Source organism: Kogia breviceps, chromosome 8 (assembly GCF_026419965.1).
Source record: "Kogia breviceps isolate mKogBre1 chromosome 8, mKogBre1 haplotype 1, whole genome shotgun sequence".
In the NCBI taxonomy this organism is placed as follows: Eukaryota; Metazoa; Chordata; class Mammalia; order Artiodactyla; family Physeteridae; genus Kogia; species Kogia breviceps.
This window is the reverse complement of record NC_081317.1, coordinates 41,081,773-41,109,448: the sequence shown is the minus strand read 5'-3', so window position 1 is coordinate 41,109,448 and position 27,676 is coordinate 41,081,773. Positions and strand designations below refer to the sequence as shown.

Below are 27,676 nucleotides of genomic sequence, written 5' to 3'. Positions count from 1 at the left end.
TAAAAAAGGAGATAATAATAATAGTTCCTGGGACTTCCCTGGTGGTCCAGTGGTTAAGACTTTACCTTCCAAAGCAAGGGGTGTGGGTTCGAGCCTTGGTCAGGGGCTAAGATCCCACATGCCCTGTGACCAAAAAACCAAAACATAAAACAGAAGCAATATTGTAACAAATTCAACAAGGACATTAAAATTTTTTTTAAATCTTAAAATAATAGTTCCTACATCATAGTATTATTGTGAGGATTGAATAAGTAACTGTAAAGTTTTTAGAAAAAAAAATCTGTGCATATACTGCAGAGATGGCCTCCAGGGACTGATTGGCAAGCAGGCCCCCCACCACAGGTTACAGTGCTGTCCCTAGGGAACACCTCCTTTCTCCCAGGACCAGCTTCCACTGGTGCACAGAGTCCCCTCAGGGACCCCTGGGGTCTCAGACTGCCCAGTGTGTGTGTGTGTGTGTGTGTGTGTGTGTGTGTGTGTGTGTGTATATGCCTTGTGTTCAGACCAACTGCTCAGCATGCATGGTGCCCCCTGTTGCCTGACTGATCTCCTGCACATTTTGTTGTCCCATTGGACTACAGTTACGTAACACAGGTTCTAAGATATTATTATTAAGAATTTCAAGATGTGAGAGCAGAGCACTAAACAAAACCTTTGAGAGCAGGGCCTTGTACAAGTTCACAGGTCACACATGTGTCCATGAAACCATTCCTGAATCCAGTAGTTCTCAATCAGGGGTCATTTTGCCTATCAGGGTGGGCTACTTTGGGCTCTAATTACGTGAGATTCCAATTGAGCCCCTGAAAGCAAGAGTGACAAGATATATTAGCACCAAAAGTAGGCCCTAACCCTTCTTTTTGCACTCTCAAGCACAGGGATTGTTCAGTGGAACCTTCTGGGACACTCCAGTCCTGGGCAGTTCCTATAGCTGCTCTCAGCTGTACTTTCCCTCCTCAAGAGAGCTGGACAACTTGAGTGATGGGAGATGGCGTGGTGACAACAACGGACATGGAACTTGCCAGGTAAGACTTTGTTGCTCAAGTAACAGTCTAAGGTGGGTCAGGTTTAGGGTGAGGTGTAGGGTGCTCTGCATCACAGTCATTCAAGGATCTAAGTTGCTGGCAGGTATTGACATCCAGTGGCACATAAAGGCTCACACTGAGTCCAGGGCTTAGAAGTGATACAGATCGCTTCCCATTCAAATTCCAATGGCCAGAATTCAGGAATACGACCATACCTACATACGTGAGGGCTGGGAAACGTAGTCCAATTCTGTGCACAGCATAAAGAAGAAATGGTTTTGGAGATCCCCTGCCAGCCTCTGCCGCAAGAAATTTGCAAAAATGGGAGCTTTAGAGTAAAATGTATATAATGCATCCCTAACCCTTCTGAGACAGGCATGGTCTCTTGGGGCAGACTTCCTTGAGAGGCAGCTTTCTAGCTATGATTCCTTGGACTTGTTAATAGTGTTTGGTTCACTTTACAGCTTATGTTCTAGGAAGATCATGCATGGAGTATCCAGCATCAAATAAGTGCAAAGCTGACTGACACTTCCCATTATAAATTAGCAAGTTGGTTTTGGCATAAATCAGTGTTGAGTGTACTTAGTGAGACCCTGTTGCTCATAGTTAAGCTGATCACCATCGCTGTATATGTGCTGATCAGAAATGTCAAACCCATGACTATGGAGGTAAAAGCAACCTTGAGATTATTCTTACTCTCTACCTGCTTCACATTAAACAAGAAATTCAACATTGCAAATGGTAAACAAATTGAGTGGGTAGCATTAAATATTCAATGCCAGAAGGCTCATTTAAAATAATTAGTGTAATTTATAGTCTCACACCAAAACCCATGATACAATTACTTTTGGTGACTTTTAATCTGATTCTTTATGGCAAGTAGTAGATCTATGACTATAGGGCAATAATCCTTCCCTATTTCACCTTGTCAATATTTTAGAGGAAAGAAGCTGGAAGAATTGTTGAAAGAGGGCACCTAGAGGATGAGGCAAAGCCCTACAGATAGAGTGTCTGGAAAAGTCCTAGTTAACACCCATTGCTGTGACATAGTCATTAAAAACACCCCCTTTCACTCTCAAAAAGAGTCCCAGTTTGGACAATAAATTATATATAAACCCTTAGAACCAGGGAGTGTAGTACCTCTCTGTGGCCACCACTGTTCAGGGGCTGGTTTGCAACTTTACAGAACCAGCACAAGGGTTATCAGGACACTGAGGCTGATTGAACATGGGAGCGAGCTGATTCACATTAAGGAAATGATAGGAGACTGATCCCTAAACCAGGATGCTGTGTTTTTAACTTATTACGAAGAACATAACTGCCAGAGTGCAAACCAATGTTGGTTTGTCAGTATGTTCCCTCCCTTGAAGTGTAGTCTCCTTGGAAAGCTGTAAACCCTTGGAATTATCAAAATCATAATTCTTGTGGATGAGGAGATCAAGGTGAGCCACGTTAGCTGGAGGAACTACAGTTAATTTGCGAGACAGGTGTCAATACTCGGTATACACACAAAGCATATCCTGTGTCCTACTAAGGGTTTTCCTTTGCAACCAGGAAAGCGGCTTTGGTTCTCTTTCCAAAGAGATATTTGGGGTCAGCATCAGCTACAGGTAAAGAAGAAGGATGTGTGGTTCCAAGCAATCCTCTGTTCTTTTCTGATATTATGTCCCAAGTTCCCTCACCCATCTACAAGGGCTGTCAGAGCCGATGTCAGTGGCAGACATCCTCTGATGCCTGAGGTTCAGCCAGGAGCAGCTTCCCCGATTCCTTCCTCGCTTGCAACACTGGAAGGGACAGATCCTAAACAGTCTTGCGTGTACTTAGTGTGAATCCTGCATCACTCCCCATCTCACACCCCACTTCCCCATAGACAATAGACACATGGCCAGAAGAGGATTAAAATCAGCTTTATTGATGAACTGAAGAGCACAGTGGAATCGAGGCCCAAGCGAGGTTTTTTTCCTTCTCTCTGAAGTGGTGACAGCTGAGGGCAGTGGGTGGGGCTCACCAAACTTACCCACCCTGCCACAGACCGAGGCTGGAACGTGGAGAGCTGAGTCCTGGGTGGGCCCACCAGGGGCAGGTCCTGCTGGGTCTGTTTACGGCATGGAGACTGGAAGCCCAAAAGCAGGTCCGAGAGAGAGAGAGAGAGAGAGAGAGAGAGAGAGAGAGAAGCAGGAGGACAAGTAAGCAGGGTCCTTTAGCACATTATCTCCACCCAGTAGAGAAAGGCGGCCCCAAGAGTCTCAAGTTCATCAACCACAACCATCCCGAGGTCACCCAGGTGGAAGCTTCTCCCCAGTCCTTTCCTTCCAAGCTGAAATGTAGTTAGGAGATCTTTACCCTAATCGGCCGAGCAAGGAATGTATGAATAAGGAAAAGGGTTTCTCCCACGAGGTGAGGCTGGGTTAGGAGCCTGGGCTGCTCAGTGAACAAGTGGCCAAGGGCCATTTTGTGTGAGCCTCCCAGTGTGCAGACACTAACACAAACAGGTGCTGGCTCAGGACTGACACCTGATACCTCACACCTGAACACTGGCCACTGAATTCCTTTTCTTTCCTGTGCTCCAGAGCTCGGACCCCTGAGGACTGCTGAGGAAGAACTTGACAGACTTCGCCCACCCCCCCAACCCCCGGATGGGTGAAATGGATGAAGGAGATCAAAAGGTACAAATTCCTAGTTTTACGACGCATAAGTCCTGGGGATGTAATACACAGCTTGGTGACTCTGTTAACAATTCTGTATCATATGTCTGAAAGTTACTAAGAGTCAGCAATCTTAGAAGTTCTCATCACAAGAAAAAAAAATTTAACTACGTGAGGTGATGGACATTGACTAAACTTATTATGGTAATCATTTTGCAATATATACGTATATCAAATCATTACGTTGTATACCTAAAAATAATATACTGGTATATGTCAATTATATCTCGATAAAACTGAAAAAAAAAATCTTGACTAGGCCACCGCAGCTAGGGTACAATTCAGCTGGACACCTGTGGTGTTCCTGCAGTAGAGTCCCTTTTATTCCATTCAGAGTAACTAACAGCTTGTGATTTAACTGTCAGGTGTGGAGTTGTTAGCTTTGTGCCAAAGCAAAGCGGAGGTCCTTTTAGGCCATGCATGGAGGGGATGACAGGAGTAGAATAGCAAGATTCTTCCAGGGCCTGTGAACAGATAGAAGTTGAATGGCAAAGTTGCAGAGCTGAGTCTGAGGTAGCTCTCTTTGGCACAGGAAGTGAGAACATACTAACAGCTGCACTCTGAAATCCTTCCTCCTGCCTGTCATACAGAACACCTCTTTTCTGTTTTCTTTCTGTGCTTTTCTATTTCTATCTTGATACCACTAATTAAACTACAGCTGTCTTTTATATTTGGGTGCATTTCTAGTGCACTCAGTAGTTTTCCTTTGAGCCTAGGTGACTTCTGCAAAGGAAGGGTTAATCCCATCCATTACCTGTGATTTTTTTTTCCCCCGATACTATCACCATTCAAGGGTGAGTTCACTTCATGGTAGCAGATGGCACCTTTCTGTAGTTTCCAATGGACTATGTATACAACTTTACTTTGAATAAAACTAAATGATTGCAGAAACACTTTTCCCCAGAGTACTTTTTATTAGGGATTCCTGCCACCATATTAACATAAAAAACAATCTGGATGTTGACACAGAAATGCAAATTTCACTATACAAAGATAAGGCTCCAATCACAGGTAACATGGCCCCCAACTCTCTAGTATTTCAATGAAATCAATTCATTTTGACTTCTTCCCAGAGTTGTCCTTATAAATAGTAGACAAACCACAAAATATATTCCAGATACATAACATTTTACAATATGTTCCAAGCACAGACAGAAATACACGATACTTCACCTACAATTTTTTCATGATCCAACTTGCATTAGCATTAAAGACAAGATTGTGTGTGTATATGTATTTGCCATATGTGTGTGTGTATAAAACCACAAATGTACACAAATGGTAGTTTTCATGGAAAATTGAAACCTTTGAGACTGTGGGTTTTATCCACTATGATATCTGAGAGGGAAAAGGAATAACATGTCACAAATTCCTCAAATAAAAACAACTATGTATGAAGGGCATATCAGTTGTGTGTATACAAATACACACATATATACAGATTCATATATAAACACGTATACCAATAATATGGAATATACATATACTCACACACTTGCTTTGAATTCTGTATCTTACTGTATTATATATTTTCCATCTTTGGAAGCAGTCTTTTCCTCATTTGATTCAGGCAACTGGTGACTGTCTTCTAAGAAAACTTAAGCAGATATTTCAAAAGACTCTGATTCTATCCCGACAAAATGGCATTTCGGGATCCAAGGTTTACTTTTGGTAGCTATTGTTTAAATTCTGTAGACCCTATCCTGTCAGCTCCTTCACTTAAAAACATTTCTATTCAACACTGAAGTTTTTGCCTAAGAGAAAAGAGATGTTAGCTAGAAATGTTAAAATTATATATTTAATATTCCTTACTATAAATTTGCTTGGCTGGACTATGTGTGATACTTATTCTGTCAGTATATTTCAATGTTTTATGATGGCTAATATAATAATTCCCTAGTTTAAAAAAAATTAGTTAATATTAGTGTAAAATGGCAAGGGCTAGATGATTTGTTATGGTTAGAACGTCAAAGAAAATTATTTGAAGCATGATTAGAAGAGGGAACTAATTTTGTGCAGACTACACTGGAGTACCCTTATGTAAGAAAGTATGACTTTAAGTCATAAACAAGGGGGGGGAAATCTTCAGCTTCAAAGGAGGCCATTTGCAAACTTTTCCAAATAACCTATAGAAAATATACTTCTACCTTGGTATCAAATTTCAGGTATCAAATATTCTTTATTAAAAAGCAAAATCATTCAATGCACATGAGAAAGAACATGCTATAAACTTAATAGCAAATTATACTATAGTTTGCTCAACTGAAGATTTCATGAGTTGACTTTTAAAACTTATTTACAAAATTAAATGTCTAATAAAGCACTTAGAGTTCCATGAATGAGTAGGACTGGAATGGCCAATTTGGAGATTATGTAAATGATAGACTTGGAGTTAGGGAGAGATTATAGGCAGCCCAATCCCTTTGAAAGTATTCCATGCCTTCATTTACAATCTATGGAGAAATCCCTATGCTCTATGCCCTAAGCTCCATACTCTTTTCTTTCACAGTATTAGTAAGTACTGTGCATGGAAAGCCTCAGAGCCTTTCTGTCATGGATTTAATGGTATGCAGGAAGGTACTAGAGCATTTGTCCCATCTACTGTCTAGTTAGGGAGTCATTTCACTACTTCACCCAAGCTGAAATGGTATATTATCTAATGAGTTGAGTCCCTTCCACTTTCTTAATGAGAGCCCCAATTATGAATGAGTTAAAATCTTAAGGAAACCAGGAAAGAAAAAGAGTATAAATGACCACCACAAAGAAAGATCATAGGCATTTATCAAAAAGCCAAAATCCATTCTCTTCACAGTCTTTCTCACTCTTTTTCTCTCTCTTTCACACACACACACACACACACTTCTTTTAAAGTTTCTTCCACAGAATCTCAATGAATGGCATGAGGGACCAAAAAATGTGCCTTCAAGTTTCTCCACTTTTATTTAGATCCACTTAAACATATTCATGTCAACTTGGACAGTGAGTATACTGTTCTTTACATCATCCAATACCTTGCATCACCATCACTTTCATAAAATAGATCATTTGTCTACCATCACTTGCCTACCAGCCTCACCAGAACTCTTCTTTTGCAACTTACCAGTTGTCCATTTCCCATCTGCTTCCACTCTTGGGTTAATGTACAATGATATGCAATTAACTAGCATCTCCTTTAACTTTTTTCCTTTAAAGTTTCACTTTCTTTTAAAAACATTCTATTTCCAGAGCCAAAATATATGGACAGGATGCAAATGAAAGTAACAAGTCATCTTGTCCAAATACTTTGAAAAATGGACCCTGTGTCCACTTAATACTTCAATTTCTACTTCCTCCAGTTCCATTATCTGTTTCAGAAGCTTACTTTCTACAGTGTTTATCTACCTATTTTCTATCGCATATGCAGGTAACAACAAATTATGTTCAGCCAAAAATATTTTAAAAAACAAACCAGTGCCAAAACATTAAAAAATTCCTGACATACCCTTTGTGCGTTAGTCTTACAATCTGTACACTTAAATAACTCCAGGAGGCTTCTTTTTTTTTTTTTGCTAAAAATTTACCAAAATATTTTGAACACATAAAAATATTTTTAAAAAAACAAAAGCAAAAGCCCAGCATAAATTTAGTTGTATAGGCATTGGTTAGAGAACATTGTTTTCACTAAGGATTATATTCAAAAAAGTTTCTCTTGGGTTTTTACTAAAACTCTGATTCTGAACCTTATAGCTTATAATGGTGTTAACGATTAAAAAAGGAAGAAATCTAATTCAGCTCAATTTATTATAATAGATAAAGAGTATGTCTGTACTATAATAAAAAATAAACGTATTTTTGGTTATTTAGAGGCCATCTTCCTGACCTGTAACTAAAATAACTGTATTTGATTTAAACGTATTTACTTGCAGTGAATATGGAAAGCTAACTTAAAGGTCTGTATAATCAGTTATGAGTAAGGAACACCTGTTGATGGTCCTGTGACCATTCAGAACAAGGCCTTTGCTGAAAAAAAAAAAAAAAAAAATCACTAGTATTGAATATAGCCCTTAGTCATATGAGATATGAGCTTTATGAGCAACCCAGCATGTAAAGAACGAGGTTGACTTTGCCAGCCACCCACTCCTTGAGAGGACAGTAGTATTCATAGTGAAACTGCTCAAACTCGGGCGTCTGGCGGATTTCACATAAGAAGGAGAGATCAATACCTGACTCCAAAAGGAGGAGGAGCAGGGGGAATACAAAGAGCAGCAGGCCCAGGCCCACCACAACGAGCCGGGAAAAACTCTTGACCAGTGGGTTCACCCGAATATGGCCACTCAGAATGTCATAGCTCCATGACAAAGCTTGGTGAGCCTCCTTCAGCTCTTCTTCTTCAGCCATTAAAAAGGCATTTTCATCTGCTTCTAGTTCCTCAAACGAATCTGTGTCTTCTTTTTCCAGCTCCAGCCTAGATGGACAGTCAAAGAGCATGTCAATCTCATCATCATCAATGGGGGTAGGGAGCAGGCTGGCACTTGGGTTGTATGCCAGTTCAGAGATGGTCAAAGGCTCTTCTTTTATTTTATCTTCCTCTTCACTTGAGGGCTCTTCATACTCATGGGATTCCTTTACTGGTGAGCTGGAGGTCAAGGGAGCAGAAATGTCATCTTCTTTGGGCAATGGAACACCTATAAAGAGACATATTTTTCTTAAATTTAAATTTCAAGTTTTCTTCTTCCACAAAAATCTGTAAATGGAAACAAACCAAAACTAACTAATGAATGGAAATTAGGGAATCCATGAAATTGTTCTGTGGAATCCTGACTTTTAACAAAGTCATTTTTAGTAATAGATCCTATACCATAAGTTCTAAGGTCAACATGTTAAACCCAAGATAACCAAAAGACCTCAAATGGTTGGTAGTATTTACAATATTTACATGTGCAATTATGGTCTGAAAACCCCCAACTTTGGTCATGTTTACAAGAACAAAATGACAAGAAATCACTATTGTAATTTTGAGTAGTGTCTTTTGGAAGTCAACATTGTCATCCAATAAAGTATTGTAGTAAAGTTAGTCTACTATCTAATGGGATATTTTATTATGTTATGTATTTTTTCTAGTCTTCATTCTAGGCACAATTTTGTGGTTTCTCATTTCATATAACTGCAATCATATCTGTATGAACAAATTTACATCTTGTTCCTTTAACATTTTAACTTAGACATTTTTCTCTGTTGACATAAACTCCCACTGGCATTTATAATGGTTGCCAAATTTTCTACTTAGTTAATACAATAATAGTTGCCTATTGGCAAACATTTAGATTGCTTTACAGTTGTGAAAAAAGAATGCTATGAGACATCTTTACATATGCAGCCTTTATCACCTCTTGTTTCAGCTCATTTGATAGATGTCTGAAAGAAAAATTGCTTGGTCAAAAGGTATGTATATTATTTCTTAACCTTTATCGGGGGAGAGGTATTTCTCAACCCTTCACTTTATAGATGGGAAACCCTTCAAATATCAGGCCTAAGGCCAGTTCTCCTAATTTTGAGTCTTGGGTTCTTAGTAGGAAAGGTAGAATCAAAGAAATGTTCCCCAGGAGGGATGTACAGTATAATACCAAATTGGTAGCCAAGTACATTAGGTAACTGTAAGCCTGCTTTTAATGAATGCATTTCAGTATTTCCCTCTCTTCAAGATGTACAGGAAGTGATGTCACCAAGATGCCAACATTGGTTGTTTCTGACTTCTCTCCCCCTCACAGTAAGAACAACTAACAACCATTCACGGACAAGACACCACTGAGAAAATCCTAAAACATGGAAGTGAGACTGAAGTACCCTCCTGTACCACAGAGACGAAGACAGACTGCATTGGGAGGGTAAGAGGAATGGCTATGCTGATCACACTGCTTCTCCCATAGGCTGGCACAACATCATACTGAGAGATCTCCTCAGAGACTCCAGTTCCTTCAGTGGGAAAAGAGAGCCAGGGGTGACATCCAGCTCCCCACCTAGCATTGTGGGTCACTTTATGGGAGTCCTTTACTCTGTATTTCACCCCCCAGTATCACAGGGGAATCTGTGGGGCTCAACCACTGGGAATTCATGATGGAGAAGGCGGGGGGGCTTCCAACAATCAGCACTCAGATCTTGGCAGACTGAGTTCCTACCTGCAGAGCCAAGTACTAGTCCCAACCAGTGGATGTGCTCATATGCAGAACCTAGGTGGTGTGGTGCATCTAACCAGGGAAAGGACTGCCAGATTCAGATCCTCAGAGGAGTTTTGACAGCCCTGGAGCCTGGTCTACTCACACCCAGGCAGAAGAAGTGTCATAACCCCACCCACTGTGGATCCTAGATCCCTGTCCCTTCCAACCAGAAAGCCTGTTTGGAAAAATTTGGGAGTTACCTGAAGTGGGCTTTCCCAGTCCTACCCAGGCAGGAGGGCTGAGTCATAGCTCCATCTGACAGGAAGGGCTTGTAAGAACACCTGGAAGCTGCATTATCCAGCCACACTGGAGCTGAAAGGTGGGCAGGCAGAGCTGATTGCTTTTAGAGCAAAGCAAGTGGTCCAGTTTGGCCATGGAACTTGGGGCCTAGATCAGATTGATTGAAGACCACAAACAGAGTGGCCTAGGAGCTGCTTCTCCCACTGTGCCTAAATTAGTTTATGTAGGAAAACTAAGTCATAGTCCAACTCATTGCTGAATACAGCCTTCAGCTTATCTGACCAGGGAACCTTACCAGAGCACACAGAAAGCTGTGTAGCCCATCCAACAGCCCTGCTTAACAGTGGCACATGAACCAAAAGTATAGCCCATGGCTTTCCCTGTCTGCAGAGCAAAACTGGTAGTCTCACCTGACCAGGATATCCAGTAAACACTCTTGCCTGACTTGGGTCCCCAAACAATGAGCCATGCAGGCCCTGGGTCCCATCCTGCTGCCCTACCAGGGTAGGGAAGTTAATTCATAGCCTCATTTACTGCTGAGTATAGTTCCTAGTCCTGACCATCTAGTAAGTCTGACCAGAAAATTCAGACAAAGAGCCTATACTATAGCCTCAGTTGGGCATGGAATGAAGCCCTCAGTCCTATCCAGCTGTTCTCAGCCAGTGGCACACACCCCCATCCACAATCTCAGAGCTTAAACAGTTGCTTTGCCCCCAAATAGACTCTAATAGCAGGTCTCAGCTGCCCAAGGATGCTAACAGCAGACACCAGAAACCCAAACTGAGCTGGCTGATGAATCCAAAGCAAATCTGCAAAGTCTGGAAGAGGAGACCACTTACTCAAATGCACAAATACCAGTGTAAGGAATCAAGGACCATGAAAAATCAGGTAAATATGACAACACTAAAGGAAACTAAAAAAGCACTAATAACCCTAAAGAAATGGAGATCTATGAACTGTCAGAGAATTCAGAATAATCCTCTCAAAGAAGTTTAGTGAACTACAAGAACACATGACAACTAAACAAAATTAGGAAAGCAATGAATGAGCAAAATAAGCAGCTCAACAAAGAAACAGAAACCATTTTTAAAAACCAAACAGAAATCCTAGAGCTGAAAAATATAATAAATGAAGAAATCAATAGAGATGTTCAAAAGAAGACTCAACCAGGAAGAAGAAAGAATCAGTGACCTGGAAGATAGGATATTTGAAATTATCCAGTCAGAGAAGCAAAAAGATAAAAGAATGAAAAAAAGTGAAGCCAGCCCCAGCCCATAGGACTTACGGGACACAATGCAAAGAAACAATATTAGTATTAAAGGAATTCCAAAAAGAGAAGAGAAAAAGGACAGAAAATATATTAAAGACAGTAATGGCTGAAAACTTCCCAAACCTGGGAAGAGAAACAGACATCAAGAGGCCCAAAGGATCCCAAATAGGTTGAACTCAAAAAGGGCTCTACTGAGACATAAATATAAATTGTCAAAAGAGTCAAAGACAAAAGAATTTTAAAACCAGCAAGAGAAAAGAGTTAAGTAAGGGTGCCCCCATAAGACTACTGGCAGATTTCTCAACAGAAACTTTTCAGGCCAGAAGCTAATGGCATGACATATTCAAAATATTGAAAGAAAGAAACTGTCAACCAAGAATACTATAACTGGCGAAGCTGTCCTTCAGAAATAGAGGGATAAAGACTTTCCCAAACTAACAAAAACTGAAGGAATTCATCACCATAAGACCTACCTTACAAGAAATGCTAAAGGGGGACTGTTAAGTGGAAAGGACACTAATTAACATCATAAAAAGTAAGAAGGCAGTGTAAAACTCACTGGTAATATAGTCAAAGTTAGATTCTGTACGGTAATGCTGGTGCACAATTCACTTACAAATCTAGTTTACAAGTTTAAAAACAAATGTAAAAATAACCATACCTACAATGATCTGTTATTAGTTATACAATAACAAAAGCAAATTGTAATATCAATAGCCTAAAATGTGAGGGGGAGGAGAAGTAAAAGTGTAAAGCTCAGGGATTGTATTGAAGTTAAGTTGTTATTAGCTTAAACTGGAGTGTTACAATTTTAAGATATTTTAATGTAAGCTTCACGGTAACCACAAGGGAAAAACCTGTAGTAATTACAAAAGGAACATGATAAAGAAGTCAAAGCATACTGATACCATAAAACAACAAAATAAGAAACAGCAGGGTAAGAAACAAGGAACAATGGATCTACAAAACAGGCAGACAGTAAGTAACAAAATGGCAATTGTAAGCCCTTTTTAAAAATCAATAATTTATACATAAATGGATTACATTCTCCAATCAAAAGACATAGAATGGGACTTGGAGAAGATGGCAGAAGAGTAAGACGCGGGGATCACCTTCCTCCTCACAGATACATCAGAAATACATCTACACGTGGAGCTTCTCCTATAGAACACCCACCGAACGCTGGCAGAAGACCTCAGACCTCCCAAAAGGCAAGAAACTCCCCACGTACCTGGGTAGGGCAAAAGAAGAAAGAATAAAGAGAGACAAAAGAATAGGGACGGGACCTGCACCAGTGGGAGGGAGCCATGAAGGAGGAAAGGTTCCCACACACTAGGAGCCCCTTTGCGGGCGGAGACTGTGGGTGGCAGAGGGGGAAGCTTCAGAGCCACGGAGGAGAGAGCAGCAACAGGGTGCGGAGGGCAAAGCGGAGAGATTCCGCAGAGGATCGGTGCCGATCAGCACTCACCAGCCCAAGAGGCTTGTCTGCACACCCGCCGCGGCAGGCGGGGCTGGGAACTGAGCCTCAGGTGGATCCCAGGGAAAGGTCTGGAGTTGGCAGAGTAAAAATAACCTGAAGGGGTTAGTGCACCACTGCTGGCCAGGAGGGAGTTCGGGAGAAGTCTGGAGCTGCCGAAGAGGCAAGAGACCTTTTCTTCCCTCTTTACCTCCTGCTGCGCGAGGAGAGGGGTTTAAGCGCGCCGCTTAAAGGAGCTCCAGAAACAGGCGCAGAGCTGCCGAAGAGACAAGAGACTTTTTCTTGCCTCTTCGCTTCCTGGGGCGCGAGGAAAGGGAATTAAGGGCACCACATAAAGGAGCTCCAGAAACGAGCGCAAGCTGCGGCTGTCGGCACGGACAACAGAGACGGGTGTGGGACGCTAGGGTTGCTACTGCCGCCACCAAGAGGCCTGTATGCGAGCACAGGTCACTCGCCACACCGGCCCTCCCGGGAGCCTGTGCAGCCCGCCACCACCAGGATCCCGGGATCCTGGGACTGCTTCCCCGGGAAAACGCGTGGTGCGCCTCGGGCTAGTGCAGTGTCACGCCGGCCTCTGCCGCCGCGGACTCGCCCCACATTTGTGTCCCCCCCGCCCCCCCCTGCCTAAGTGAGCCAGAGACCACGAATCAGCTACTCCATTATCGCTGCTCCTTTGACCCCGCCCTGTCTGAGCGAAGGGCAGGCGCCCTTGGAAGACCTGCGCGCAGAGATGGGGCCAGGTCCAGGGCTGAGCCCCAGGAGTTGTGCGAACAAAGAGAGGGTGAGGTCCCTCCCAGCAGCCTCAAAAGCAGCGGATTAAAGCTCCACAGTCAGCTTGAAGTGCCCTGCATCTGTGGAAAACCTGAATAGACAGTGAAATATCCCAAGTTGAGGAGGTGGACTTTGGGAGCAAGATATACTATTATTTTCCCCTTTTTTCTTTTTGTGAGTGTGTATGTGTGTGCTGCTGTGTGAGATTTTGTCTGTGTAGCTTTGTTTTCACCATTTGTCCTGGGGTTAGACCAACCCTTTTTTTTTTTCTTTGGTTTTTTTTCTTTTTCTTTTTTCTTCTTAATAATTATTTTATTTTAATAACTGTATTTTACCCTTTATTTTGTCTTCTCCCCTTTCTTCCTTTCTTCCCTCCTTTCTTTCCTATTTCCCTCCTCCCCTCCTTTCTTTATTCCCTCCTTCCTTCCTCCCTTCCTTTCTTCCTCTCTCCCTTCCTCCTTCCTTCATTCCTTTCTTGCCTTTCTATTTTTTTCTCCCTTTTGTTTTGAGCCGTGTGGATTAAAGGCTCTTGGCACGCCAGCCAGGTGTCAAGGCTGTGTCTCTGAGGTGGGAGAACTAACCTCAGGACACTGGTCCACAAGAGACCTCTCAGCTCCACGTAATATCAAGCGGCGAAAATCTCCCAGAGATCAACACCAAGACCCAGCTTCACTCAAGGACCAGCAACAAACAGTGCTGGAAACCCTATACCCAACAAAGAGCGAGACAGGTCTACAGCCCCATCCATTAGCAGAGAGGCTGCCTAGGATCATAGTAAGGCTACCGACATCCCCATACATGCCCCCAGACGTGAACCTGCCCGCCAGGGAGACGGGATCCAGCCTCATCCACCAGAACAGGGGCACTGGTCCCCCCAACCAGGAAACCTGCTCAACCCACTGAACCAACCTCAGCCACTGGGGACAGCCACCAAAAATAGATAGAACTACGAACCTACAACCTGCAAAAGGGAGACCCCAAACACAGTAAGATAAGCAAAATGAGAAGACAGAAAAACACACAGCAGATGAAGGAGCAAGATAAAAACACACCAGACCTAACAAATGAAGAGGTAATAGCCAGTCTACCTGAAAGAGAATTCAGAATAATGATGGTGAAGATGATTCAAAATCTTGGAAATAGAATAGACAAATTGCAAGAAACAGTTAAGTTAACAAGGACCTAGAAGAAATAAAGAGGAAGCAAGTAACGATGAGCAACACAATAAATGAAATGAAAAATACTCTAGATGGGATTAGTAGCAGAATAACTGAGGCAGAAGGACGGATAAGTGACCTGGAAGATTAAATAGTGGAAATAACTACTGCAGAGCAGAAGAAAGAAAAAAGAATGAAAAGAACTGAGGACAGTCTCAGAGATCTCTGGGACAACATTAAACGCACCAACATTCGAATCATAGGGGTCCCAGAAGAAGAAGAGAAAAAAAAGGAACTGAGAAAATATTTGAAGAGAGTATAGCTGAAAACTTCCCTAATATAGGAAAGGAAATAGTCAATCAAGTCTAGGAAGCACAGAGAGTCCCATACAGGGTAAACCCAAGGATAAACACGCCAAGACACATAATAATCAAACTGTCAAAAATTAAATACAAAGAAAACATATTAAAAGCAGCAAGGGAAAAACAACAAATAACACACAAGGGAATCCCCATAAGGCTAACATCGTATCTTTCAGCAGAAACTCTACAAGCCAGAAGGGAGTGGCAGGACATATATAAAGTGATGAAGGAAAAAAACCTACAACCAAGATTACTCTACCCAGCAAGGATCTCATTCAGATTTGATGGAGAAATTAAAACCTTTACAGACAAGCAAAAGCTGAGAGAGTTCAGCACCACCAAACCAGCTTTACAACAAATGCTAAAGGAACTTCTCTAAGCAAGAAACATAAGAGAAGGAAAAGACCTACAAGAACAACCTGAAACAATTAAGCAAATGGTAATAGGAACGCACGTATCAATAATTACCTTAAATGTAAATGGATTAAATGCTCCCACCAAAAGACACAGACTGGCTGAATGGATACAAAAACAGGACCCATATATATGCTGTCTACAAGAGACCCACTTCAGACCTAGGGACACTTACAGGCTGAAAGTGAGGGGATGGAAAAAGATATTCCGTGAAAATGGAAATCAGAAGAAAGCTGGAGTAGCAATTCTCATATCCGACAAAATAGACTTTGAAATAAAAACTATTACAAGAGACAAAGAAGGACACTACATAATGATCAAGGGATTGATCCATGAAGAAGATATAACAATTGTAAATATTTATGCACCCAACATAGGCGCACCTCAATACATAAGGCAAATACTAACAGCCATAAAAGGGGAAATCGACAGTAACACAATCATAGTAGGGGATTTTCACACTCCACTGTCACCAATGGACAGATCATCCAAAGTGAAAATAAATAAGGAAACACACGCTTTAAATGATACATTATACAAGATGGATTTACTTGTTATTTATAGGACATTCCATCCAAAAACAACAGAATACACATTTTTCTCAAGTGCCCATGGAACATTCTCCAGGATAGATTGTATCTTGGGTCACAATTCTAGCCTTGGCAAATTTAAGAAAATTGAAATCGTATCAAGTATCTTTTCTGACCACAACGCTATAAGACTAGATATCAATTACAGGAAAATATCTGTAAAAAATACAAACACATGGAGGCTAAACAATACACTACTTAATAACGAAGTGATCACTGAAGAAATCAAAGAGGAAATCAAAAAGTACTTAGAAACAAATGACAATGGAGACATGACAACCCAAAACCTATGGGATACAGCAAAATCAGTTCTAAGAGGGAAGTTTATAGCAATACAATCATACCTTAAGAAACAGGAAGCAGCTCGAATAAACAATCTAACTTTGCACCTAAAGCAATTAGAGAAGGAAGAACAAAAATACCCTGAATTTTGCAGAAGGAAAGAAATCATAAAGATCAGATCAGAAATAAATGAAAAAGAAATGAAGGAAACAATAACAAAGATCAATAAAACTAAAAGCTGGTTCTTTGAGAAGATAAATAAAATTGATAAACCATTAGCCAGACTCATCAAGAAAAAAAGGGAGAAGACTCAAATCAATAGAATTAGAAATGAAAAAGGAGATGTAACAACTGACTCTGAAGAAATACAAAAGATTATTAGAGATTACTACAAGCAACTCTATGCCAATAAAATGGACAACCTGGAAGAAATGGACAAAGTCTTAGAAATGTACAACCTGCCAAGACTGAACCAGGAAGAAATAGAAAATAGGAACAGACCAATCACAAGCACTGAAATTGAAACTGTGATTCAAAATCTTCCAACAAACAAAAGCCCAGGACCAGATGGCTTCACAGGCGAATTCTATCAAACATTTAGGGAAGAGCTAACACCTATCCTTCTCAAACTCTTCCAAAAGATAGCAGAGAGGAACACTCCCAAACTCATTCTATGAGGCCACCATCACCCTGATACCAAAGCCAGAAAAAATGTCACAAAGAAAGAAAACTACAGGCCAATATCACTGATGAACATAGATGCAAAAATCCTCAACAAAATACTAGCAAACAGAATCCAACAGCACATTAAAAGGATCATACACCATGATCAAGTGGGGTTTATTCTAGGAATGCAAGGATTCTTCAATATACACAAATCAATCAACGTGATACACCATATCAACAAACTGAAGGAGAAAAACCATATGATCATCTCAATAGATGCAGAGAAAGCTTTTGACAAAATTCAACACCCATTTATGATAAAAACCCTGCAGAAAGTAGGCATAGAGGGAACTTTCCTCAACATAATAAAGGCCATATATGACAAACCCACAGCCAGCATTGTTCTCAATGGTGAAAAACTGAAACCATTTCCACTAAGAACAGGAACAAGACAAGGTTGCCCACTCTCACCACTCTTATTCAACCTAGTTTTGGAAGTTCTAGCCACAGCAATCAGAGAAAATAAATAAAAGGAATCCAAACAGGAAAAGAAGAAGTAAAGCTGTCACTGTTTGCAGATGACATGATACTATACATAGAGAATACTAAGGATGCTATCAGAAAACTACTAGCGCTAATCAATGAATTCGGTAAAGTAGCAGGATACAAAATTAATGCACAGAAATCTCTGGCATTCTTATACACTAATGATGAAAAATCTCAGAGTGAAATTAAGAAAACACTCCCATTTACCATTGCAACAAAAAGAATAAAATATCTAGGAAGAAACCTACCTAAGAAGACAAAAGACTTGTATGCAGAAAACTATAAGACACTGATGAAAGAAATTAAAGATGATACAAATAGGTGGAGAAATATACAATGTTCTTGGATTGTAAGAATCAACATTGTGAAAATGACTCTATTACCCAAAGCAATCTACAGATTCAATGCAATCCCTATCAAATTACCACTGGCATTTTTTACAGAACTAGAAAAAAGAATTTCACAATTTGTATGGAAACAGAAAAGACCCCGAATAGCCAAAGCAATCTTGAGAACGAAAAATGGAGCTGGAGGAATCAGACTCCCTGACTTCAGACTATACTACAAGGCCACAGTAATCAAGACAGTATGGTACTGGCACAAAAATAGAAATATGGATCAATGGAACAAGATAGAAAGCCCAGAGATAAACCCACACACATATGGTCACCTTATCTTTGATAAAGGAGGGAAGGATATACAGTGGAGAAAAGACAGCCTCTTCAATAAGTGGTGCTCGGAAAACTGGACAGCTACCTGTAGAAGTATGAAATTAGAACACTCCCTAACACCATACACAAAAATAAACTCAAAATGGGTTAAAGACCTAAATGTAAGGCCAGACACTATCAAACTCTTAGAGGAAAAAATAGGCAGAACACTCTATGACATAAATCACAGCAAGATCCTTTTTGACCCATCTCCTAGAGAAATGGAAATCAAAACAAAAATAAACAAATGGGATCTAATGAAACTTAAAAGCTTTTGCACAGCAAAGGATACCATAAACAAGACCAAAAGACAACCCTCAGAATGGGAGAAAATATTTGCAAATGAAGCAACTGACAAAGGATTAATATCCAAAATTTATAAGCAACTCATGCAGCTCAATAACAAAAAAACAAACAACCCAATCCAAAAATGGGCAGAAGAACTAAATAGACATTTCTCCAAAGAAGATATACAGATTGCCAACAAACACATGAAAGAATGCTCAACATCATTAATCATTAGAGAAATGCAAATCAAAACTACAATGAAAAAAAAAAAAAAAAAACTACAATGAGATATCATCTCACACCAGTCAGAATGGCCATCATCAAAAACTCTAGAAACAATAAATGCTGGAGAGAGTGTGGAGAAAAGGGAACACTCTTGCACTGTTGGTGGGAATGTAAAATGATACAGCCACTATGGAGAACAGTATGGAGGTTCATTAAAATCTATAAATAGAACTACCATATGACCCAGCAATCCCTCTACTGGGCATATACCCTGAGAATACCATAATTCAAAAAGAGTCATGTACCAAAATGTTTATTGCAGCTCTATTTACGATAGCCAGGACATGGAAGCAACCTAAGTGTCCATCAACAGATGAATGGATAAGGAAGATGTGGCACATATATACAATGGAATATTACTCAGCCATAAAAAAGAAACTGAGTTATTTGTAATGAGGTGGATAGATCTGGAGTCTGTGATACAGAGTGAAGTAAGTCAGAAGGATAAAAACAAATACCGTATGCTAACACATATATATGGAATCTAAAAAAAAAAAATGTCATGAAGAGATTAGTGGTAGGATGGGAATAAAACACAGACCTACTAGAGCATGGACTTGAAGATATGGGGAGGGGGAAGGGTAAGCTGTGACGAAGTGAGAGAGTCCAGGGACATATACACACTACCAAATGTAAATTAGATAGCTGGTGGGAAGCTGCCGCATAGCACAGGGAGTTCACCTCTGTGCTTTGTGACCACCTAGAGGGGTGGGATAGGGAGGGTGACACAAGAGGGAAGAGTTATGGGAACACATGTATATGTATAACTGATTCACTTTGTTGTAAAGGAGAAACTAACACACTATTGTAAAACAGTTATACTCAAATAAAGATGTTTAAAAAAAAAGATATAGAATGGCTGAATAAATTAAAAAACAAGATCCAATGATATGCTGCCTACAAGAAACTCACTTTAGACATGAAGGCACACATAGACTGAGAGTAAAGGGATGGAAAACGATATTTCAAGCAAATGGCAAAAAAAAAAAAAAGCAGAGGTAGCAATACTTACATCAGACAAAATAGAGAATGGACTTGAGGATACGGGGAGTGGGAAGGGTAAGCTGGGACAAAGTGAGAGTGGCATGGACTTATATACATTACAAAACGTAAAACAGATAGCTAGTGGGAAGCAGCCGCATAGCACAGGGATATCAGCTTGGTGCTTTGTGACCACCTAGAGGGGTGGGATAGGGAGGGTGGAGGGAGGAAGATGCAAGAGGGAAGAGATATGGGGACATCTGTATATGTATAACCGATTCACTTTGTTATAAAGCAGAACACTGTAAAGCAATTATACTCCACTAAAGATGTTTAAAAAAAGACTAAACTAAAAATGATAAAAATACACAAAGAAGGTAATGATAAAGGAGTCAATATATCAAAAAGATATAACAAGTGTAAATATTTATGTGCCCAACATTGGTGCACCCAAATACATAAATCAAAATCTAACACAGCTAAAAGGAGACATAAACAGCAATACAATAACAGTGGGGACTTTAATACTCCACTCACAACAATGAACAGATCAGACAGAGAATCAATAAGGAAGCAGCAGATTTGAGCAACACTATAGACCAAATGAACCTAACAGACATATAGAGAACATTCTATCTGACAACAGCAAAATACACATTCTTCTCAAGTGCACATGGAACATTTTCTAGGAAGACCATATATTAGGCCATAAAATAAATCTTAGCAAATTCAAGAAGATTGAAATCATACTGAGTACCTTCTCTGACCACAGTGGTGTGAAACTAGAAATCAATAAGAGAAAAACTGGAAACTTCATGAATAATGGAAATTAAACAATCTCCTGAACAACCAATGGATTAAAGAAGAAATTAACAAGGAAACAAAGTATCGTGAGAAACAAAAATGGAGATACAACATACCAAAACTTATGGGATGCAGCAAAAGCAGTTCTAAGAGGGAACTTCAAAGCAATAAATTAAGCAATAAATGAAAATTTATTTATTATTCAATAAATAAAGAAGCAAGAAAGATAAAAAACCGTAACTCTATGCCTTAAGGCATAGAACTAGAAAATGGTGGTCAAACTGAGCCCAAAGTTAGCAGAAGAAAGGAAAAACTAAAGATTAGAGCAGAAATAAAATAGAGAACAGAAAAATAGGAAAGATTAACTAAACTAAGAGTTGGTTCTTTGAAAAGATAAACAGAATTGACAAATTTTTAGCTAGACTAACCAAGGAAAAAAGAGAGGACCCAAATTAACAAAATTATAAATGAAAAAGGAAACATTACAACTGATACCACAGAAATACAAAGGATCATAAAAGGCTACTATGAACAGATATACACCAACAAACTGGACAACCTAGAGAAAATGGAAAAATTCGCAGAAACATACAAACTACCAAGACTGAAACGAGAAGAAATAGAAAGTCTGAATCAACTAATTACTAGTAAGGAGATTGAGTTGGTAATCAAAAATCTCCCAGTGAAGAAAAGCCAAGGACCAGATGGCTTCACTGGTGAATTTTAAAGAATTAACACCAATCCTTCTCAACTCTTCCAAAAATATCAAAGTGGAGGGAATACTACCAGTCTTATTTTGTGAGGCCAGCATTACCCTGATACCAAAGCCAGAAAGGACACTATTAGGAAACTACAGACCAACATGCCTAATGAATATAGATGCAGAAATTCTTAATACTAGAAAACTGAATCCAGCAGCACATTAAAAATCATTTACTGTGATCAAGTGGGATTTAGAGCTGGCATGCAAGTATGGTTCAACATATACAAATTAATGTGATATATCAAATTAACAGAATGAAAGAAAAAAAATCATATGATCATCTTAATAGATGCAGAAAAAGCTTTTGACAAATTCAACATCCATTTGATAAAAACTCAACAAATTAGCTATAGAAAGAATGTACCTCAACATAATAAAGGCCATATATGATAAGCCCATGGCTCACATCATTCTCAATGGTGAAAGATTGAAAGCTTTTCCTCTAAGATTAGGAACAAGACAAGGGTGCTCACTCTCACCACTCCTATTCAACATAGTACTGGAAGTCCTGGCCAGAGCAATCAGGCAACAAAGATAAATAAAAGGCATCCGAATTGGAAAGGAAGAAGTAAAATTATATCTATTTGCAGGTGACATTTTTATACATGGAAAATCCTAAAGACTCCACCAAAAGACTATTGCGGGGGGGAGCGAGAAGATGGCGGAAGAGTAAGACACAGGGATCACCTTCCTCCTCACAGATACATCAGAAATACATCTACACGTGGAACTTCTCCTATGGAACACCCACCGAATGTTGGCAGAAGACCTCAGACCTCCAAAAAGCAAGAAACTCCCCACGTATCTGGGTAGGGCAAAAGAAAAAAGAATAAACAGAGACAAAGAATAGGGATGGGACCTGCACCAGTGAGAGGGAGCCGTGAAGGAGGAAGGGTTCCCACACACTAGAAGCCCCTTCGCGGGCGGAGACTGCGGGTGGCTGAGGGGGAGGTTTCGGAGCCGCGGAGGAGAGTGCAGCAACAGGGGTGCGGAGGGCAAAGCAGAGAGATTCCGTAGAGGATCGGTGCCGACCAGCACTAACCAGCCCGAGAGGCTGATCTGCTCACTCACCGGGGCGGGTGGGGGCCGGGAGCTGAGCCTCGGGCTTCAGTCGGATCCCAGGGAAAGGTCTGGAGTTGGCAGAGTGAAAACAGCCTGAAGGGGTTAGTGCACCACGGCTAGCCGGGAGGGAGTCCAGGTGAAGTCTGGAGCTGCCGAAGAGGCAAGAGACCTTTTCTTCCCTCTTTGCCTCCTGGGGCGCAAGGAGAGGGGTTTAATCACGCTGCTTAAAGGAGCTCCAGAAACGGGCACGGAGCTACCGAAGAGACAAGAGACTTTTTCTTGCCTCTTCGCTTCCTGGGGCGCAAGGAGAGGGGATTAAGGGCACCGCATAAAGGAGCTCCAGAAACGGGCGCGAGCCGCGGCTGTCGAGACGGACAACAGAGACGGGTGTAGGACTCTAGGGTTGCTACTGCCGCCACCAAGAGTCCTGTGTGCGAGCACAGGTCACTCTCCACACCGCCCCTCCTGGGGGCCCGTGCAGCCCGCCACTGCCAGGGCCCCGTGACCCAGGGACAGCTTCCCCGGGAAAACGCACGGTACACCTCGGGCCAGTACAGCGTCACACCGGCCTCTGACGTCACAGGCTTGCCCTGCATCCCTCCCCCCTGGCCTGTGCCAGAGCCCCCGAATCAGCTGCTACTTTAACCCCGCCCTGTCTGAGCGAAGGGCAGACGCCCTTGGACGACCTACACACAGAGGCAGGGCCAAGTCCAAAGCTGAACCCCCGGAGCTGTGCGAACAAAAAGGAGAGGGGGAGGTCTCTCCCAGCAGCCTCAGAAGCAGCGGATTAAAGCTCCACAGTCAACCTGAAGTGCCCTGCATCTGTGGAAAACCTGAATAGACAGCGAAATATCCCAAGTTGAGGAGGTGGACTTTGGGAGCAAGATATACTATTATTTTCCCCTTTTTCTTTTTGTGAGTGTCTATGTGTGTGCTGCTGTGTGAGATTTTGTCTGTATAGCTTTTTTTTCACCACTTTTCCTAGGGTTAGACCGACCCGGTTTTTTTTGTTTGTTTTTTCTTTAATAGAAATTTTTCTTCTTAATAATTATTTATTTTAATAACTATACTTTATCCTACTTTATTTTGTCTTCTTTCTTTCTTCCTTTCTTCCCTCCTTTCTTTCCTACTTCCCTCCTTGCTTCCTCCCTCCCTTCCTTCCTTCCTTTCTTCCTTCCTCCCTTCCTTTCTTCCTCCCTCCCTTCCTTTCTTCCTTCCCTTTCTATTTTTTGCTCCCTTTTATTTTGAGCCATGTGGATTAAAGGCTCTTGGCACTCCAGCCAGGTGTCAAGGCTGTGTCTCTGAGGTGGGAGAACCAACCTCAGGACACTGGTCCACAAGAGACCTCCCAGCTCCACGTAATATCAAAAGGCAAAAATCTCCCAGAGATCTCCATCTCAACACCAAGACCCAGATTCACTCAAGGACCAGCAAAGAACAGTGCTGGACACCCTATACCCAAAAAAGAGCAAGACAGGTCTACAGCCCCATCCATTAGCAGAGAGCCTGCCTAAAATCATAATAAGGCTACCAACATCCCCAAACACACGACCAGATGTGGACCTGCCCACCAGAAAGACAAGATCCAGCCTCATCCACCAGAACAGAGGCACTAGTCCCCCCAACCAGGAAACCTACTAAACCCACTGAACCAACTGCAGCCACTGGGGACAGCCACCAAAAACAGAGGGAACTACAAACCTGCAGCCTGCAAAAAGGAGACCCCAAACACAGTAAGATAAACAAAATGAGAAGACAGAAAAACACACAGCAGATGAAGGAGCAAGATAAAAACACACCAGACCTAACAAATGAAGAGGAAATAGGCAGTCTACCTGAAAAAGAATTCAGAATAATGATAGTAAAGATGATTCAAAATCTTGGAAATAGAATAGACAAATTGCAAGAAACAGTTAACAAGGACCTAGAAGAAATAAAGAGGAAGCAAGCAAAGATGAGCAACACAATAAATGAAATGAAAAATACTCTAGATGGGATCAATAGCAGAATAACTGAGGCAGAAAGACGGATAAGTGACCTGGAAGATAAAATAGTGGAAATAACTACTGCAGAGCAGAAGAAAGAAAAAAGAATGACAAGAACTGAGGACAGTTTAAGAGATCTCTGGGACAACATTAAACACACCAACATTCGAATTATAGGAGTCCCAGAAGAAGAAGAGAAAAAGAAAGGGACTGAGAAAATATTTGAAGAGAATATAGTTGAAAACTTCCCTAATATAGGAAAGAAAATAGTCAATCAAGTGCAGGAAGCACAGAGAATCCCATACAGGATAAACCCAAGGATAAACACGCCAAGACACATAATAAACAAACTGTCAAAAATTAAATACAAAGAAAACATATTAAAAGCAGCAAGGGAAAAACAACAAATAACACACAAGGGAATCCCCATAAGGCTAACATCGGATCTTTCAGCAGAAATTCTATAAGCCAGAAGGGAATGGCAGGACATATTTAAAGTGATGAAGGATAAAACCTACAACCAAGATTACTCTACCCAGTAAGGATCTCATTCAGATTTGATGGAGAAATTAAAACCTTTACAGACAAGCAAAAGCTGAGAGAGTTCAGCACCACCAAACCAGCTTTACAACAAATGCTAAAGGAACTCCTCTAAGCAAGAAACACAAGAGAAGGAAAAGACCTACAACAAGAGCCCGAAACAATTAAGTAAATGGTAATAGGAACGCACGTATCAATAATTACCTTAAATGTAAATGCATTAAATGCTCCCACCAAAAGACACAGACTGGCTGAATGGATACAAAAACAGGACCCATATATATGCTGTCTACAAGAGACCCACTTCAGACCTAGGGACACTTACAGGCTGAAAGTGAGGGGATGGAAAAAGATATTCCGTGAAAATGGAAATCAGAAGAAAGCTGGAGTAGCAATTCTCATATCAGACAAAATAGACTTTGAAATAAAAACTATTACAAGAGACAAAGAAGGACACTACATAATGATCAAGGGATTGATCCATGAAGAAGATATAACAATTGTAAATATTTATGCACCCAACATAGGCGCACCTCAATACATAAGGCAAATACTAACAGCCATAAAAGGGGAAATCGACAGTAACACAATCATAGTAGGGGATTTTCACACTCCACTGTCACCAATGGACAGATCATCCAAAGTGAAAATAAATAAGGAAACACACGCTTTAAATGATACATTATACAAGATGGATTTACTTGTTATTTATAGGACATTCCATCCAAAAACAACAGAATACACATTTTTCTCAAGTGCCCATGGAACATTCTCCAGGATAGATTGTATCTTGGGTCACAATTCTAGCCTTGGCAAATTTAAGAAAATTGAAATCGTATCAAGTATCTTTTCTGACCACAACGCTATAAGACTAGATATCAATTACAGGAAAATATCTGTAAAAAATACAAACACATGGAGGCTAAACAATACACTACTTAATAACGAAGTGATCACTGAAGAAATCAAAGAGGAAATCAAAAAGTACTTAGAAACAAATGACAATGGAGACATGACAACCCAAAACCTATGGGATACAGCAAAATCAGTTCTAAGAGGGAAGTTTATAGCAATACAATCATACCTTAAGAAACAGGAAGCAGCTCGAATAAACAATCTAACTTTGCACCTAAAGCAATTAGAGAAGGAAGAACAAAAATACCCTGAATTTTGCAGAAGGAAAGAAATCATAAAGATCAGATCAGAAATAAATGAAAAAGAAATGAAGGAAACAATAACAAAGATCAATAAAACTAAAAGCTGGTTCTTTGAGAAGATAAATAAAATTGATAAACCATTAGCCAGACTCATCAAGAAAAAAAGGGAGAAGACTCAAATCAATAGAATTAGAAATGAAAAAGGAGATGTAACAACTGACTCTGAAGAAATACAAAAGATTATTAGAGATTACTACAAGCAACTCTATGCCAATAAAATGGACAACCTGGAAGAAATGGACAAAGTCTTAGAAATGTACAACCTGCCAAGACTGAACCAGGAAGAAATAGAAAATAGGAACAGACCAATCACAAGCACTGAAATTGAAACTGTGATTCAAAATCTTCCAACAAACAAAAGCCCAGGACCAGATGGCTTCACAGGCGAATTCTATCAAACATTTAGGGAAGAGCTAACACCTATCCTTCTCAAACTCTTCCAAAAGATAGCAGAGAGGAACACTCCCAAACTCATTCTATGAGGCCACCATCACCCTGATACCAAAGCCAGAAAAAATGTCACAAAGAAAGAAAACTACAGGCCAATATCACTGATGAACATAGATGCAAAAATCCTCAACAAAATACTAGCAAACAGAATCCAACAGCACATTAAAAGGATCATACACCATGATCAAGTGGGGTTTATTCTAGGAATGCAAGGATTCTTCAATATACACAAATCAATCAACGTGATACACCATATCAACAAACTGAAGGAGAAAAACCATATGATCATCTCAATAGATGCAGAGAAAGCTTTTGACAAAATTCAACACCCATTTATGATAAAAACCCTGCAGAAAGTAGGCATAGAGGGAACTTTCCTCAACATAATAAAGGCCATATATGACAAACCCACAGCCAGCATTGTTCTCAATGGTGAAAAACTGAAACCATTTCCACTAAGAACAGGAACAAGACAAGGTTGCCCACTCTCACCACTCTTATTCAACCTAGTTTTGGAAGTTCTAGCCACAGCAATCAGAGAAAATAAATAAAAGGAATCCAAACAGGAAAAGAAGAAGTAAAGCTGTCACTGTTTGCAGATGACATGATACTATACATAGAGAATACTAAGGATGCTATCAGAAAACTACTAGCGCTAATCAATGAATTCGGTAAAGTAGCAGGATACAAAATTAATGCACAGAAATCTCTGGCATTCTTATACACTAATGATGAAAAATCTCAGAGTGAAATTAAGAAAACACTCCCATTTACCATTGCAACAAAAAGAATAAAATATCTAGGAAGAAACCTACCTAAGAAGACAAAAGACTTGTATGCAGAAAACTATAAGACACTGATGAAAGAAATTAAAGATGATACAAATAGGTGGAGA

General features: G+C 40.5%; 1 protein-coding gene across 10 annotated transcripts in view; it reads right to left on the bottom strand.

Moving 5' to 3' along the window:
- Nucleotides 1-2,913: 2,913 nt before the first annotated feature.
- FRMD3 (FERM domain containing 3) overlaps nucleotides 2,914-27,676 on the bottom strand; it is a 345,639-nt gene continuing 320,876 nt past the window's right edge. For 8 of the 10 annotated variants that reach the window (XM_067041279.1, XM_059072326.2, XM_067041275.1 and 5 more), the window contains one exon: nucleotides 4,619-8,391. In XM_067041279.1, the coding sequence (XP_066897380.1) occupies nucleotides 7,793-8,391 (599 nt within the window). In that variant the 3' untranslated portion in view covers nucleotides 4,619-7,792. Of the gene's footprint in view, nucleotides 3,136-4,618; nucleotides 8,392-27,676 lie in introns of those variants that run through there. The other 2 variants (XM_067041281.1, XM_067041274.1) reach the window with 1 other exon arrangement.